The 14,910-nt window shown below is 38.3% G+C and overlaps 1 protein-coding gene across 1 annotated transcript in view; it reads right to left on the minus strand.

The window, feature by feature from the left end:
* Nucleotides 1-13,115, minus strand: part of DMD (dystrophin) — a 2,138,536-nt gene extending 2,125,421 nt beyond the window's left edge. The window contains exon 1 of the mRNA XM_058713880.1: nucleotides 12,914-13,115. Within this exon, the coding sequence (XP_058569863.1) occupies nucleotides 12,914-12,920 (7 nt within the window). The 5' untranslated portion in view covers nucleotides 12,921-13,115. The remainder of the gene's footprint in view (nucleotides 1-12,913) is intronic.
* Nucleotides 13,116-14,910: the final 1,795 nt, after the last annotated feature.

Here is a 14,910-nt window from a genome sequence, read left to right on the forward strand (position 1 = left end):
GAGTCAACTGGAGAGACCCATGACACACAGGTAAGTTAGGAAGCTATCATGGTATTCTAAGTGAGCTACACAGATCTGAACTAAGGCAGTGACTGCAGGTGGCGTGGAAAACAGACAGCAAAACTAACACAAACTTAAGATACAAAGAGACCCGAATCTGAATAAAGAGAAAATAATACTTATTACTGTAGTTATCCCATAGGGTTGTTACGTGAGTACGTGTTTTGTTAATTGTAAAGCTCTCTGCATTGAAGAAACTGCTACTACTGAACGCCCATGAATTACAGATCCTCAGTGTAAAGCCATGCCTACTTGTTCAGAAACAGTGAAGCAACTGTAACATTATTGTTTCAATGTGTTTCTCTCATACAAGAGAAAAATAACATGCTAGATACCTCATGCAGATTCTGATTTCTAGATGGAGGCACTAGAATGTGTGATTTCTCCATAAATAGGAACAAGAAATAGTTGGAATTAAAATCTAGGTGAGAAATAATAAAAACCCAGAATAAATTGCTCCAATGACCTGAAAATGAAGACTCTTAATACAGGGCTGGCCTCTTACTGCAAGAAAATTCAGCTAAAATATAGTCAGCGGATGTGAACTTACCTATCCATATTTAGGTTGTTTCGTTATCAAGAGTTCAGTGCAGTTACTAAAAGGATTAAACTCAACACTAAAAATGAGACTGCTCTGATTACCACTTTGAAAAAGAACACAAAAAAGAAAGTATTCAATGAGATTACAAGACTGGGAACATCCCTAAGACCTACTGCAGAAGCAGTCAAAGCAGATAGTGCCCCAAATCTTTCTTGTTCTATTCGTTTCCTTCCAAGCATGTACAGTGTAATCATTCAAAGAGCGTGATGTTCAAAATTTGATAAATTTGGTTCCATTTCCAGCTGTCTTACAAGTAGTTTCAAGTCACTAAGGCTCACTTTCTAGATCACTAATATGGTGATGATAAAACCTATGTCTGAGGAGTTCAACATACTAATATGCATGACAAGGACCAAGTACTGCCTCTGGAATATAATTTTTTCCCATATACATTAGGTATTATTACCTTAGCAATGTTGTTTTGCAGCCAACATTTGAAAGAATATTAGGAAATGTTCTTATTAATTCACCATGGAAAAATGGGACTTTGTTGAATTTGAAGCAAATGTGGAATGAGTAGACCGAAGTAACAACAATAAATATGACAACAAGCTGAAAGCAATAATAAAGATATGAAAGAGGAAAAATAAAACCCGACACCAAAAAGAAATAGAGGTTTAAATTTTGCATGGCCATGCTATACAACAGTTGGTTACTTGGGGACATTTCTGTTTGGAAAATCAAAGAGATGAATCATACCTCACTGTACTTGCTGTTATGATAACTCTATCATACATTGCTTGGCCTTTCTAGACAGACAAGGAGTTCAAGTCAGCATAGCAGAAGGAACTTAAAGGCTCTACACGGTTTAAAAGACAAAGTCACACTTCAGTGTTCCAAGACTTCTGTTTCTGGTCTTCCTACAAACTAGAAGTTTTAAGCAACTGTCTGTAACTCTACAGGTCCCAGTTTCCTCATCTGTCAAATTAAGACACTGGACTAAGTATTCTTTTTTTTTTTTTTTTTTTTTTAATTTTATTTCATTGGACTAAGTATTCTTTAAGGGTCTCTGGGATTTAAATTCTAGGATTCTAAAAATTATACCTATCTAGATGTATGCAATAAACAAACACAATGTTCACCTTCAGTAAACAATAAAAAAATCTACATCAATAGAAAATACAAGACACCTCATTAGAAAATTAAGGATGAGAGGAGAACAGTCTCTATACTAAAGATAACATCCACATGACCAACAAACACTTCAAAGGACTCTCCAATTCATTACTCATTAGAAAAATAAATGACAATGAGGGCCACCTGGGTGGCCCAGTTAGTTAAGCATCAGACTCTTGATTTCGGCTCAGGTCATGCTCTCCTGGGATTTTCTCTCTCCCTCTCCCTCTCCTCTCTCAAAAATAAAATAAAATAAAATAAAACAAGATAAAATAAAATAAATATTTAAAATGACAAAAAGATACTGAAACTCCAAACCTTTCATATGCCGATGGTTAGTTAATAAAATTGTTTATCCACGTTAAAAAAAAAAAAAAAAAACTACCTATGGGGCACCTGGGTAGCTCAGTTGGTTAAGCATCTGACTTAGGCTCAGGTCATGATGTCATGATCATGAGTTCGAGCCCTGATTTGTGCTCTTTGCTGTCAGCACAGAGCTCACCTCAGATCGTGTTGTCTCCCTCTTTCTCTGCTCCTCCTCCACCTGCTCACTCTCTGTCTCAAAAACAAATAAACATTTATTTAAAAGACTCCATAGCATTGTCAACTAAAGGCAGACACTTGGCTCTTCAGTGACCCAATTTCACTTCTGGATGTTCAGAGCAGCATTATTTTTAGAGGCCCCACATGCAGTCAACCTACACGGCCACCAACAGTAAATGGAGCAAGCGAAATTTAGCATATTTATGTGATGCCATAGTACACAACCCTGAAAATGCACCACAACTGCAAGCAACATAAGAGATGGATCTCACAAACATAATGATGAGAAAAAGACGACACAATAGAGGACATACTACATACACCCAATAATATACATTTTAGAAATGGCCTATCTATGGTGTGTTAGAAGTCAGCATGATGTTTTTCATTGGGCAAGCATTGAGTGGGAAGGGTTAAGATTGAGGTTTGAGGATGCTGGTAATAATTTTCTCACTGTGGGTAATCACTGGAATGTTCTCTGAGAAAATTCATTAACCTGTACACTTACTCATTTGTGCACTTCTTTGTGGTATTTCAATGAAAAATGTTGTAAAACCAAGACACAGAACTGCTTTCACCTATAAAGGAAAATTTGTTCAATAAAGAATGCTGGGAGGACATTGTTCTTATGGTTAGTCTATATACCAGAGAGTCAGAAACACGTAGTGATGGACACACATGCATGCATGCACACGTACACACACACGTATAAAGAGGGAAGAGGCATACGAGGAAAGAATCATGAAGAGGGAGGATGGAGAAAAGACTTTCTAGACTATTCATTCAGAAAATATCCTTCTCTTTTATTCCAAATTCTAATGTAAACATGGCTTTTTAAGTTACTAGGAGTCAAGAATGAAGGTGAGTACCAGTTAAACTGGATGCTGTTGAAGTTGGATGAAAGCTTCAAGATTTAACACTATCTCATGTTACAGGTCTACACAGCACTAGGCCTATCGTATATAAAACGTCATCCTGGGGGCGCCTGGGTGGCGCAGTCGGTTAAGCGTCCGACTTCAGCCAGGTCACGATCTCACGGTCCGTGAGTTCGAGCCCCGCGTCGGGCTCTGGGCTGACGGCTCGGAGCCTGGAGCCTGTTTCCGATTCTGTGTCTCCCTCTCTCTCTGTCCCTCCCCCGTTCATGCTCTGTCTCTCTCTGTCCCACAAATAAATAAACGTTGAAAAAAAAATAAAACGTCATCCCGTGTAAAGGGCCTTTCTGTGCAATCTCTGAGATCTAATTCTGTGATTAATTTAAGCATAGGTGAAATATTTTCAGGTAGCTTCTGATTAAAGATGCACATACAGTGAGCTAAGACAATATGATTATTTCTCCAAAGAGAGCAAAGGAAAGAGTCTCCATGTACATGACCTACTAACAGAAATAATTGGTTTTCTGTTTTAAACCTCCTGAGAGAAACTTTGCATGGCCACACTCACATACGTTTAAAAAGGCACAAACTCATCATCTGCAACTGACTTTTACAACATTATAAAGCTCTACCTTTTAGATCTGATTTCAGTGAAGATGGGCAATAGTTGGTAGGCATGCTCCTCCTTATTTTGAACGGAACTTTATGTTACTTCACCTTTTACTTTGAATTACTAACCATTCTTCACTGAATTTCTGCTCTTTCCCTTCAAGCTATCATTTTGGTCTTTGATGGACTTGCCAGTTCTCTATCACTCAGACGAGGAACCATGGAAGCCTCTAGAGCTCATTCCTAAGCTGGCTTTCCTGTGTGGAGTCCCAGCTGCTGCTGCCCTCTGGTAAACTGTCACTATAGATATTTTTTTCTGTCCTCATCCACATAAAGCACATTCATCTCTAAACTCCTCAGGGACCATGTCTTAGTCATCTTGCCATAGCACAGAACCTGACAGAATTTATTAATAATTATTTGTTGGATGAATGGAAAGGAACAGATACATGTCACTTCAGTCAGTGGCCTCTAATCATGGAGAAATGGGCTCTGCTTCTCACCACCACAGTCCCCAGAGCCAGTCCATGAATGGGTCAGCAGGCAAAGGGAGATGAACCTGAGATTCCTACTCACTGCAGTATCATTTCTACGATGGCCAGCCTTTGATTCAATCTCCTATTTACTGTACTTGTTACAGAACATAAATGAAGTCCTAGCACTTGCCTAAAACCCATCAAATCCCCCGTTAACGGTAACGTCACTTTCCATAACCCAGCTTAATTGGTGCTGTAATGCGTAATTCCACCCATAGTACATAGGACAGATATGTGTGCTAGTAAACTCAGAATATCATGGTCCTTCAGATGGTAGCTACACTCATTGTGGGGGAGCATTTTGTAATGTACTTCATTGTTGAATCACTATGCTGTACACCTGGAACTAATAGATGTCAACTATACTTCCATTAAACAAAAAGAGAATACTGATGATGTCCTTATGTTTTATCCTGGGAGCATGACCATCAATTGTTAGCAATGCCATGAGCAGAGCAGATTGAGGCGGGTAAGTTGATTTTACCTACTTTTTCTTCTTTGTTCTTTGTATCTGTCTCCAGATTGCCAGGAATGACAATATTATTTGGGAACTCTGATAGGCACCATTTGCCTTCTAGTGTATATGGATACTGAGGAATCTTTGTGCACTATCCAACCTTGCAGTTCAGCCATTCCCCACTTCCTGTGGAAACCTTTGTCCAGAAGAGTATCTCTTCCTCTTTAGTTTCTACAGTCCTTTTGCCCACTCTTTTTACCCATTTGTGTATTCCCTGCAGTGCACTTTGGACTCTGTAAGCCCAAAATCCACCAAAATTAGTTTTCTGGAGGCCAGTCATGCCAGACATGTCCTGGGAATGTCTTAAATTTCAAATTAAAGCCACGGTTCCAAAAGCAGTGTATCTGTGTAATATTTCAAGTAGCCTGGCTTTATTTAGAAACTTCAATGTGTACTGCAATGACTGTTTATGGTTCCAACTGTATAGATTTTTAAACAAGGGTCTTTTTCAAAATATTTATTTTCCAAAATTATCAAAAAAGGTACTGCACCTTTATAGCTAACTCTACTTTTTTTTGAAAATTTTTTAATGTTTTTATTTATTTTTGAGGCAGAGAGAGACTGACCATGAGCAGGGGAGGGGCAGAGAAAGGGGGGGAGACACACAGAATCTGAAGCAGGCTCCAGGTTCTGAGCGGTCAGCACAGAGCCCGACGCAGGGCTCGCACTCACGGAGTGTGAGATCAAGACCTGAGCTGAAGTCGGACGCTTAACTGACTGAGCCACCCAGGCGCCCCTCCACTTTTGTTTTCATTTAATTTTAAGACAGTGTGAACAAGTCCTGAAAACATTTATCAGTATCTACAGAGTGAATTATACTTGTGAAAAGTTTTATCTGTGCAGATAATCTATAAATTTCTTACAAGTTAAAAAATAAAAAGACTTAAATCAATTAAAGCTTTAAGGCACTATGACCTAATAATAAATATTTGTTAATTTATAAAATATAAGTCGAAGTATATTTATCTCCAACTCCCAAAATTTAAATTGTCCTTCAAGTTATGATTATTTGCTTCCTTGCTATTATTTTGTTAGTTTTTTCCTTTGACCCTAACATATATGAAGACTTTAGGATAAATGAAGCACCAACACCTGTGTTAATGTAGGAACTATGTGTAAGAGCTACACAGTCAGATAACCATCTCTGCCCTCAGTGACTTATGTTTTCCTGAAGGACCTCTAAATTACACAAATATTTTAATTCTTTCTGTTATATAACAACTTGAAATATACTTTAAATCCAAGAGAGTCAAATTTATCTCCTTTCTAAAACAATTAAAACACAGTGAGTTCGTATTTGCTAGACCAAAAGACAACGAAAAAGTGAAATAAATGGAAAACCAATTACTTTTAAACCTGTGGGGTTTTTGTTTGCTTTTAATATTCTAACTTAAAACACACAAAACATAAGACACAAAATCTTACCAACACACTCTGCAAAATGCTCCATTTTCAAAACAAGATATGCTTGTTTTACCTATCACTGGTCTTTAGTAGAAAGAGACCTAAAAAGACTATCTTGGAAGGACCATGTACTTGACTAATTCCCGGAGAAGCTCAGTGTTTATGAGGAATGCCAGCCAGACCTCAATATTCTTACCCTTGGAATCAAGAAAAATATCAAAATCTTTGATAGCAATAACTAGAACTAAATTTGCCAGGGGTAGAAGTCCTCCTTTTATCAATGTCAGCCACGAAGCAATCTTTTCCTGTAAAGCGAAAAGCAAGCCAACTAAGAAAAAGATTTGTGTGACTACAATTACATAAAATTGACTGGATGGATGGATGGAAACAATACTTTTTAAGAATCTTTTCTTTTTTCACCTAACATGTTGGTTTCTATTTCCTTCTAAGATAAAGAGGAAATCAAATAGTTTTCACACACAAATCAGCTCCCTCGCGACAGTTTTTTCTCAACTGTCTCTTCTGCCTTCCCTGAGCTTTATCCTCTTCCTCGCTGAGCCGCCCTCATCGCTCCATATCCCTAAACCAATAGGAAGAATTTCCTTCAGACCCTTAAGCCTTGTATCTGTTACCATAGAGACAGGCATCACAAGATAGCTGCTCAGTAACATCCTCATGGAAATAAAATAAGAATCCTATGGGTTTCACAGGAATTTCCAGTGCTACCAGTGAGTAGAAGTGATACCCTGCCCCGAGGCGGGGGGGGGGGGCGGGGGGAGGGGGAGAAATGCAGGGATTCTAGTTTCACGGTCATGGAGATACAGAGGTTGCCTTTTACGATGGTAAATCCTGAATCCCTTTAATTCTATGCTTAGCATCTCATGACGGTTTCTCATATGATTTGGAAAAAAAAGATCCCTTCTCTTCTATCCACGTGTTCAGAGTAATCTAAATATCTCACTGCTAACTTTTAACTCTACCATACCTCATCAATCACTTTCTAACGGCTTCAACTGTTCTTGTATATTGCAGTGCCCAGACTTTTACTTTGCTCTTCTTTGATCCTCTCTATTCCCTATTTGATCAAGAGAAATTTCATCTTTTTTAAAAGATGACAACCTGTCCAGAATTCTGTAAGGCAAAAGCTGCCTAGACAGTTTACAGACCTATGAAGAGGGAAAGGATACCTGCAGGAAGTGATTTCCACTCACTTTACCTTGTTTCCCATTGACTTGGGCACTTTCAGGAAGTCTACCGTAATCACATAATATCTGAAGAGCAACAATAAAAATAACTGAATCTGACTAAATAGATAAGCTCAGCAAATTCACCGGGCCCCGGCAAAGCAGATGTGAGTAACTGCAGAGACCTCCAATTTTCTCTGGCTGACATTAATAAACATTCCTCAGCAAAGCAAATCTCTCTATACATCAATAGCCAAAACGATTCCATCGGTAACTTGTGAGCTGTGTATCTGAATCGCTTTTCAATGCCCGTAGTACTGTACTACTTCAGGTGGTTGCAATTCTGTTTATGGTCTTCAGAGGATATTTAATTGTGAATCGGCTTGTTTCTACCACTCGACTTAATGAGCAAAAAGGGAAGTTCTCTTATCGTTGAGAGATGAGGCCAGCAAACTTTTGCTACCAAGGGCCAGGCAGTCAATATTTTTGGCTTTGTGGCCCATATGGCCTCTGTCATAACTACCTCACAGCTATGTTAACATGAAAACCACCTTAGACAATATGTCAACAAATAGGTTGTGGCTAACTCCCGCTAAAACTTTATTAATAGATGCTTAAATTGAAATTTCACGCAATTTTCATATGTCACGAAATAGTATTCATCTTCTAAAAACTCGTTTAGAAATGTACAAGCCATTCTTAGCTAGCTGGCCAAACAGGAGGAGGTATGGCACATGAGCCATCTTCTGCTGACCCTAGCCTGGAGGGTCCAGGGAAGTAGGAGAGACACTGAAAGAAAGACAGGAAAAGGGGAATGCAGTTTTCATGAAATGATCATAAACACAGATTCTTAAAATTAAGTATTCTATCAAACATCTCCTTCTTCAATTGCTCTTTAGTGCAGGAAATCAACTCCCAGCAATGAACACTTTTCGAACCAGGCATACATAGCATACTTCACAGAGCAGTCATTTCTCTGCTTACACAATTAACTGGAAGAGCATTTTTTTTGTTCTACCACAGAGGTACAAATGAGTCTAATCCCTCTTCCATATCATGGCCCATTTAATATTTGAAGAAAGTTTACCTTTTCTTTATTCTTATTCATTCAATCATCTTTCACCTTTCTCCCTCTTCTAGTAACTTCAATGCCCCTCAAATGTCACAGCTCCTAGAGCCTTTCACCAGCCAGACATTTTTCAAGGAACACGCTCCCAAATGTTTTAGTTCCTGAGACCATGATGTTCCTCCAAAAACAAAAACAAACAAACAAACAACAAAAACTTCCTACTAAAATGCGTTCCCTCTTGTTTCTTCCCTTCCTTAAAGGATACATATCCAACAACATCGCTGGATTTTTTGTTGTTGTTGTTCCAATACTACCGGAGATTATGACTGACACTGAAATGAAGGCCAACCAAATCATTAAGTCTTAGTCAATGAATTATTGTTAAGCTTTAACTCTCTCACATACTGTACTTGGATTGATTTTTGAACCTTAGTGCAGGATCTTATTCCTATTAAAATTCATCATTTTGGTCTCTGCATTTTCCAGGTGGTCATAATCCTTTGGTACCCTATTAATTCAATTTATTTGCTCTCCTCTCCAGCTAAACTATTTTGATCTTCCTTCATGTTTGGAGTATTAAAATTTCAGAAACCAAGTAGGGCAAATATCAGAATTACAGGGCACACTATGAGAAATTAGGTCCAAATCAGATAGAGCCAAACGAATAAAACTACATCATAGTCCTGTGAAAGGCTGCTTCCTGGTTTACAATGATTCAGTTAAGGCACCAAATTTAGTGAATAGAATAATTTAGTAATTGAATTAATCTCTCTGAAATATCAAATGGAAAACATTTCTCCATCTTCACTAAATCATAAAAATCTTCAATAAATCCCACAGTATGATCAAGCTAACTAACCAAATCACATACTGTTTCCTAGAACCTTGGGGGAACCCTGGTCTCTACTACCTTTCCCCTCATTCTAAACCAGTCCATCTACCTCAAGAATGCTTACTTGCTCCCAGTGGGAGAAAATTACTGCTATTATTTTTCCAAAAAAAATTTCCAGGGTGAAGAGGTATTTAATATCCCCACTCTAATTAAGGACTGTTTTCCTTCTTGCTCATTTTAGTTTGTTACCTCCAGGACCAATTTTCAATGCCGTCTTGGCACTCTCTTTAAGAGTTTTGATTCCTTTCTCAAATACGCGTGTGTGTCTCTGGGTGTGTGCACACATGCTTATGTGGTTTGTTTTTATTTGCTTTTTCATTCTTAAAACTTGGATGCCAGGAGGACTAGAGAATAAGAGGGCAAAGAAAGCTTCTGGGGAACAAGATTTTGAAGAGTATTTCTCTTTTTTCCACATGGTCACTTTTAATGGATGCAGAAACAGCATTTCACTAATATTCAACACATTTTCATGGTAAGAGTCATTTGATCAACAAGGAATAGGAGGTGTATTAGTTAGCCAGAGCTGGCACAACAAGTGTCACAGAACGAGTGGCTGAGAGAACAGAAATGTATGTTCTGAGTTTTGGATTAGTTAACTGATAGCATCTCCCCTTGCACCTCTTTTGGGAAGAAGAGCGATACATTTCATCTGAAGGTGGGTAACTCAATCACAAGCGGGTATTTTCACTGGACAATTCAAACGGACACTTACCACCATTAAAAAAGAACCAAGGGACGTTAGTGAATTTAAAAAAATGATGTTCCATTAGATTTTTTAACTAAACGATACAAGTAGTTGTTCCAGTTGTTTTTATAGTATGAACGCCTTGGAGAAAATAATCTAGGTGTGTAGAGGATCAGGTAAAACCCACAGACATTAGTACAGGTAACGAATACCATAGTAAAAAAATATTTCAATGTTTACAATCTATTTCACCTGTCTCATCTCTTTTTCACACACTCTGATCTTACATGTTTCTTCCTCCTCTTCCGCCCCCCCATCCCCCCCCCCCCCCCCGCCGGACCCCCAACAAACCTCTTCAGAAAACAGAGAATCAGGCAACTGGGATTTGCAGACCTCACGTGGTCTTGTCACTGTGCAGGCTAATCATCTCTCAGAGCTGGAGAGACTGGCCAGCCTTTCCAACTCTTACAAAGGCATCCGGCAATAAGGGTATGCCTGCTCTTCAGGTGTGTGGCCCAAAGCCTTGAAGATTTCATTAATAATCAACAGCTGGTGCCACCTAGTGTCTGTCCTCTCCATTCATCAGTGGAATCGAATCCAGAGTACTTCCCAGTCACAAACGAAGCAACCTGAACTAACAACAAAAAAACCACAGTGTGCGGAGTCCAGGGGCTGATTTAAATTACACTATCTTCATTGAAAAGAAAAACTTCTTTTTTAAGTAACTATGGTAACAGGAGCGTGCGGCTAACAGGAAGCTTGGATTCTTCTCACAGGGAGACAATTCACAAAAGCAGAGTCCTACTAAAATATGTAATGTCAAAGAGTTTCTCCAGACTTGAATGGTCACTTAAAATGGTTATGAAGTTGGAAAATAAAATTGGCAGAAAAGAACTGTATTTTAGGCAAAACTATAGACACAGGTTTTTGTCAACCAACTAAGAAATAACCCTCTGTCACCTGACGCAAAAATCTCTGCCAGTCTTTGAGCTTCCCAAAGATTAAACAAGTACTGAAACAGACTGTACAAAAGCACATACAGCACTCAGAAGTATTAACAGGAAATAATTAGGTTGCCTGAACCACATTGTTTAAAACGTGTTTGCTGCTAAAGCTAGACATCTAGAAAACTATTTTCTTTCATGCTATAGGTATGTATTATGAATTATAGATTCAACAACAGTTAGGTATGCTTCAAGGTTAAAAAGCACTCTCTACACGTAGGACTATTTTTCAAAACCTATGTTAGTAATTAATTTGGAGGAATCCAAGTGGTATATTTAGCCCATCAGTTTCTAATTGATTCGCCAGTATGTAAATACATGTTGTTTTAAGTCACTCTTTCCAAGAGGAATACGTAATTGAAAAACATGGACTAACATTCAGGGGAAAAAGTTACATAACAGCCAGTAGTGTTCCTTGACCACACTGACTGAGATATTACAATTACTAGAGAAAAGATACAGCATATATGAGCAATACCGTACACATCAAAACGTCATACTAGATGTTCATACATGATAGCCTATTAACTTGGATGATTTAGCTACTCAGGTTATTGGAGAGACTGGGCAAAGAGCTGAAAGATTCTGTATTATACAGATAATTAACAACCATGCTTTGCACACTCAGGAAAATCTATTTCTATATTATTTGACATGTGTTTTAAACAATCACTTGTTAAAAACAGCTTTGAATGTTTTATTTTTGTGTTACCCTAGTGGTGATAAAAATTATTTCAATATGTTCGGTCCGATATATAGTCAGTGACGAATCCCCATGACAGCGTCTGAAGATAGAATATGGAAACGATGCCTAGTTTCCACAAAAAGCTTAAATTGTTCCTCTTTTCCCAAAAACTTTATTTTTGGAGCCAGATACAGTCCAGGCTCATGCTTCATTTGTTTAAAAGTACTTATAAGTGCAATCCACTGACTGTATGAGAAAGAAATATTGCAAAACAGCACAAGGGTGCTAAAAATTGTACGCAGGCAAGGGAGAATGTACGACAAAACTCATTAAGGTCTCAACATAATTAAATAAATAAATGCTCCAATTTTCACTCATTTATCATTTTCTGTCATTTTTCATTAACAGCTTTCAAAAAGCCCTATCTGAAACAAGCTGATACAGAGAAATTAAGAGCAGTAATCAAGCGAGAAATGAGAGACCAGCTGGGTCGACATCAACTTGGCAAAACGTGAATACAGTTCAATAGCCGAAACAGATGCTGGAGTTGTTGAAAAACCCTGCAGGAGATATTGATGTATTTTCTTTATAGAATGCAGAATGACTGAATAAATGTCAAAAGCTAGAAACTGATGAGGAGAAAAGACTGACAGCCAAACTCCTTATAAAACAGGAACGAAGTGTAACAATTTTCAACCTATCCAAACATTCTATACATTCTCCTTTCTGTCAATATCTGAACATGCCAATAGATCAATCATTTCTTGTAACTAAATAGCAGATAACTGAGTCGGGGTAGATTTCCCCATAGATTCCCCCCAACCACCCCCACCCCCCCGGTCATCATCTACCTGGAGAAACCCAGACTCTTGAAAAACACTTTATTCTAAAATCTCCTAACACAGATTTCTATCCCAGAAGTGTTTTCTTGAGATTGGAGGCAAGCACACCCCCCAAAAATCTAACGCAGCACAAGGAAATGTTAAAATCCCTTCTGTAAAAGCAACACTGTTTGCAGAGTTTGAAGAGCTCGGCAACAAACCCCAGCTACCAACAGCTGCTTGTTCAAACATATGCTTTGTCATGGTCAGCTTCTAATTGTATTCATAATGATGTAATAGCTTTAATAATCCTACCTTCCATGCCAGCTGTTTTTCCTGTCACTCCATCATGCCAATAAGTTGGCTGCTGTAACAAATCAAGATAGTGCAAAACAGCATCTTTCTCCTGATTCTGTCATCTTCCTGAAAGCATTCTATTACTGCCGACTGCTGGGAACCAGAAAGTCTATTTGAATTCCAACAGCTCCCCTTTCGCATGATTCAAGTTAGGTTAGGTGGGCATGCCTAACATGATTCTCTCAGTCATTTATTATGCAGCTGCCACAACGTCGGTGTGGTAACCACTCTGACTATCTGATACGTCAGTCGAACAAAACCTACACCTCGGAGCAAACACATGAGCCAGAGCAGCGTTCTGCATTTAACGAGCATTCTTCCTGCCTAAAAAAACAGCGGATCTGCAAATCTCTTTCAGGATCTACTCGGTCCTCTGTACAGATGCAAAGCCTTTGGATTAAAATCTTTCCCTAACTATACCAAGAGGAGAGCTCCTCTGCCACACATCATATTATTCACAGAATTCCGGCTGATTTTCACTTATCTTCACAGCCTTTTAAGGGGAAAAACTCTCTTTTCTCATTGTACTTTTTGAAACGAGGATGCTGTGGGCTCAGCTCCATGTCTCTGCTTTATTACAAAATAGAGCATGCACTTTCTCAAATGGAATTTGCCCCTGTGATTCTATGGAAATTTTTCTAATAAGAGTTGTTTTTCAAGAAAATATTTATTTTGCATATTGTAGACATTTAAACTGCTTCTGTTTGTTTCTCCCAAGAGTGGACTTTACACTTGATATTCTGACTTACTTAAAAAGCTTTCTTTAGAAAGTAGGATATTAAATTAGCTGACGCTCACACATAACTTATTTACCAAGTAAGTAAGTGTCATTTCAGGAGAATGGAGTTTGCGTTTTCAAGATACCCATGCATGAATCAGTACTTTCTTTAATTAAAATTAATACTGTAGGGACGATGGCAATTGTATTTAAAAGTTGTCAGTATGCCTTTCTTGGTAAATTAATATTTATAGTTTCAAATGACAAAAAAAAAAATTTTAAGTTTTTTCCTGCTAAAAATAAAGGGGGGAATTGAGGAAATCTTGTTCCCCTTTCAGTCATCTAGCAGGCATTCAGCTCTGAACAAAAACCATCCCCCAGCCCCACAAAAAAGTCAAGAGCTTATTGGGAGCTACATGACGAAAAGTATAAGCAATAGTTCATTTAGCATGTATGAGATATATGCCAAGGTCACTGTTCTGACCAAGTGGTTCCCTAAAGGGTGTCTGTCTGTGTGTATGTATGTATATATACACTTTAGCTATTCTAACTCCATTTTATTTTTATGTAACACACACCAATCATCCCTACATATCAGGACATACATAATAACCGGTAGTTTAGGGTTTACAGTGTTTGCTTTATAAATGCCAGAGAAAAAACAGGAAAACAAACTGAGCTCCTTTGAACCCACCAAAGTTTCTCAAAAATAATATACACATCATTCCGTAACAACTGTGAGAATGCTGGTTTGCAATTATAATTTTTAGAAAAAAATCACTTTTGCAGTTAGCGTATCTACCTTAGCGGTTATGACCAGCATAAACAAACATCAGGTGGTTTCATTTCTGCCCATAGCGTCTGATCACCTCTCCAGCTTCAACTCTTGCCTTCCCACTTGTACCAGCCACAGCCAACTTCCTTTTGTTCCTCTAAACCACTGTGCTCCTTCTGTCTCAGATATTGCTTGTTCTGTTTCCCCTTTCCATAAGCTCCCCTCACTTGTGATTGCCTACCTTCCATCCAATCTTCACTTATCAGCTTGAAACGTAATTTGCTATGTGAGGTATTTTTCATCCCCTAGACAAAATTATGTTCCCCTGCTATGCAATTTCATAGCACCTTGTACTTCGTCTTCGTCATAATAATGGCAAAAGCTTATACAACAGAAGGTGGCAGGCTGTGTTCTCACATACACAAGAGAAAAAAAATATATATATATACATATACCCACATA

This window comes from Neofelis nebulosa, chromosome X (genome assembly GCF_028018385.1).
Source record: "Neofelis nebulosa isolate mNeoNeb1 chromosome X, mNeoNeb1.pri, whole genome shotgun sequence".
NCBI lineage: Eukaryota > Metazoa > Chordata > Mammalia > Carnivora > Felidae > Neofelis > Neofelis nebulosa.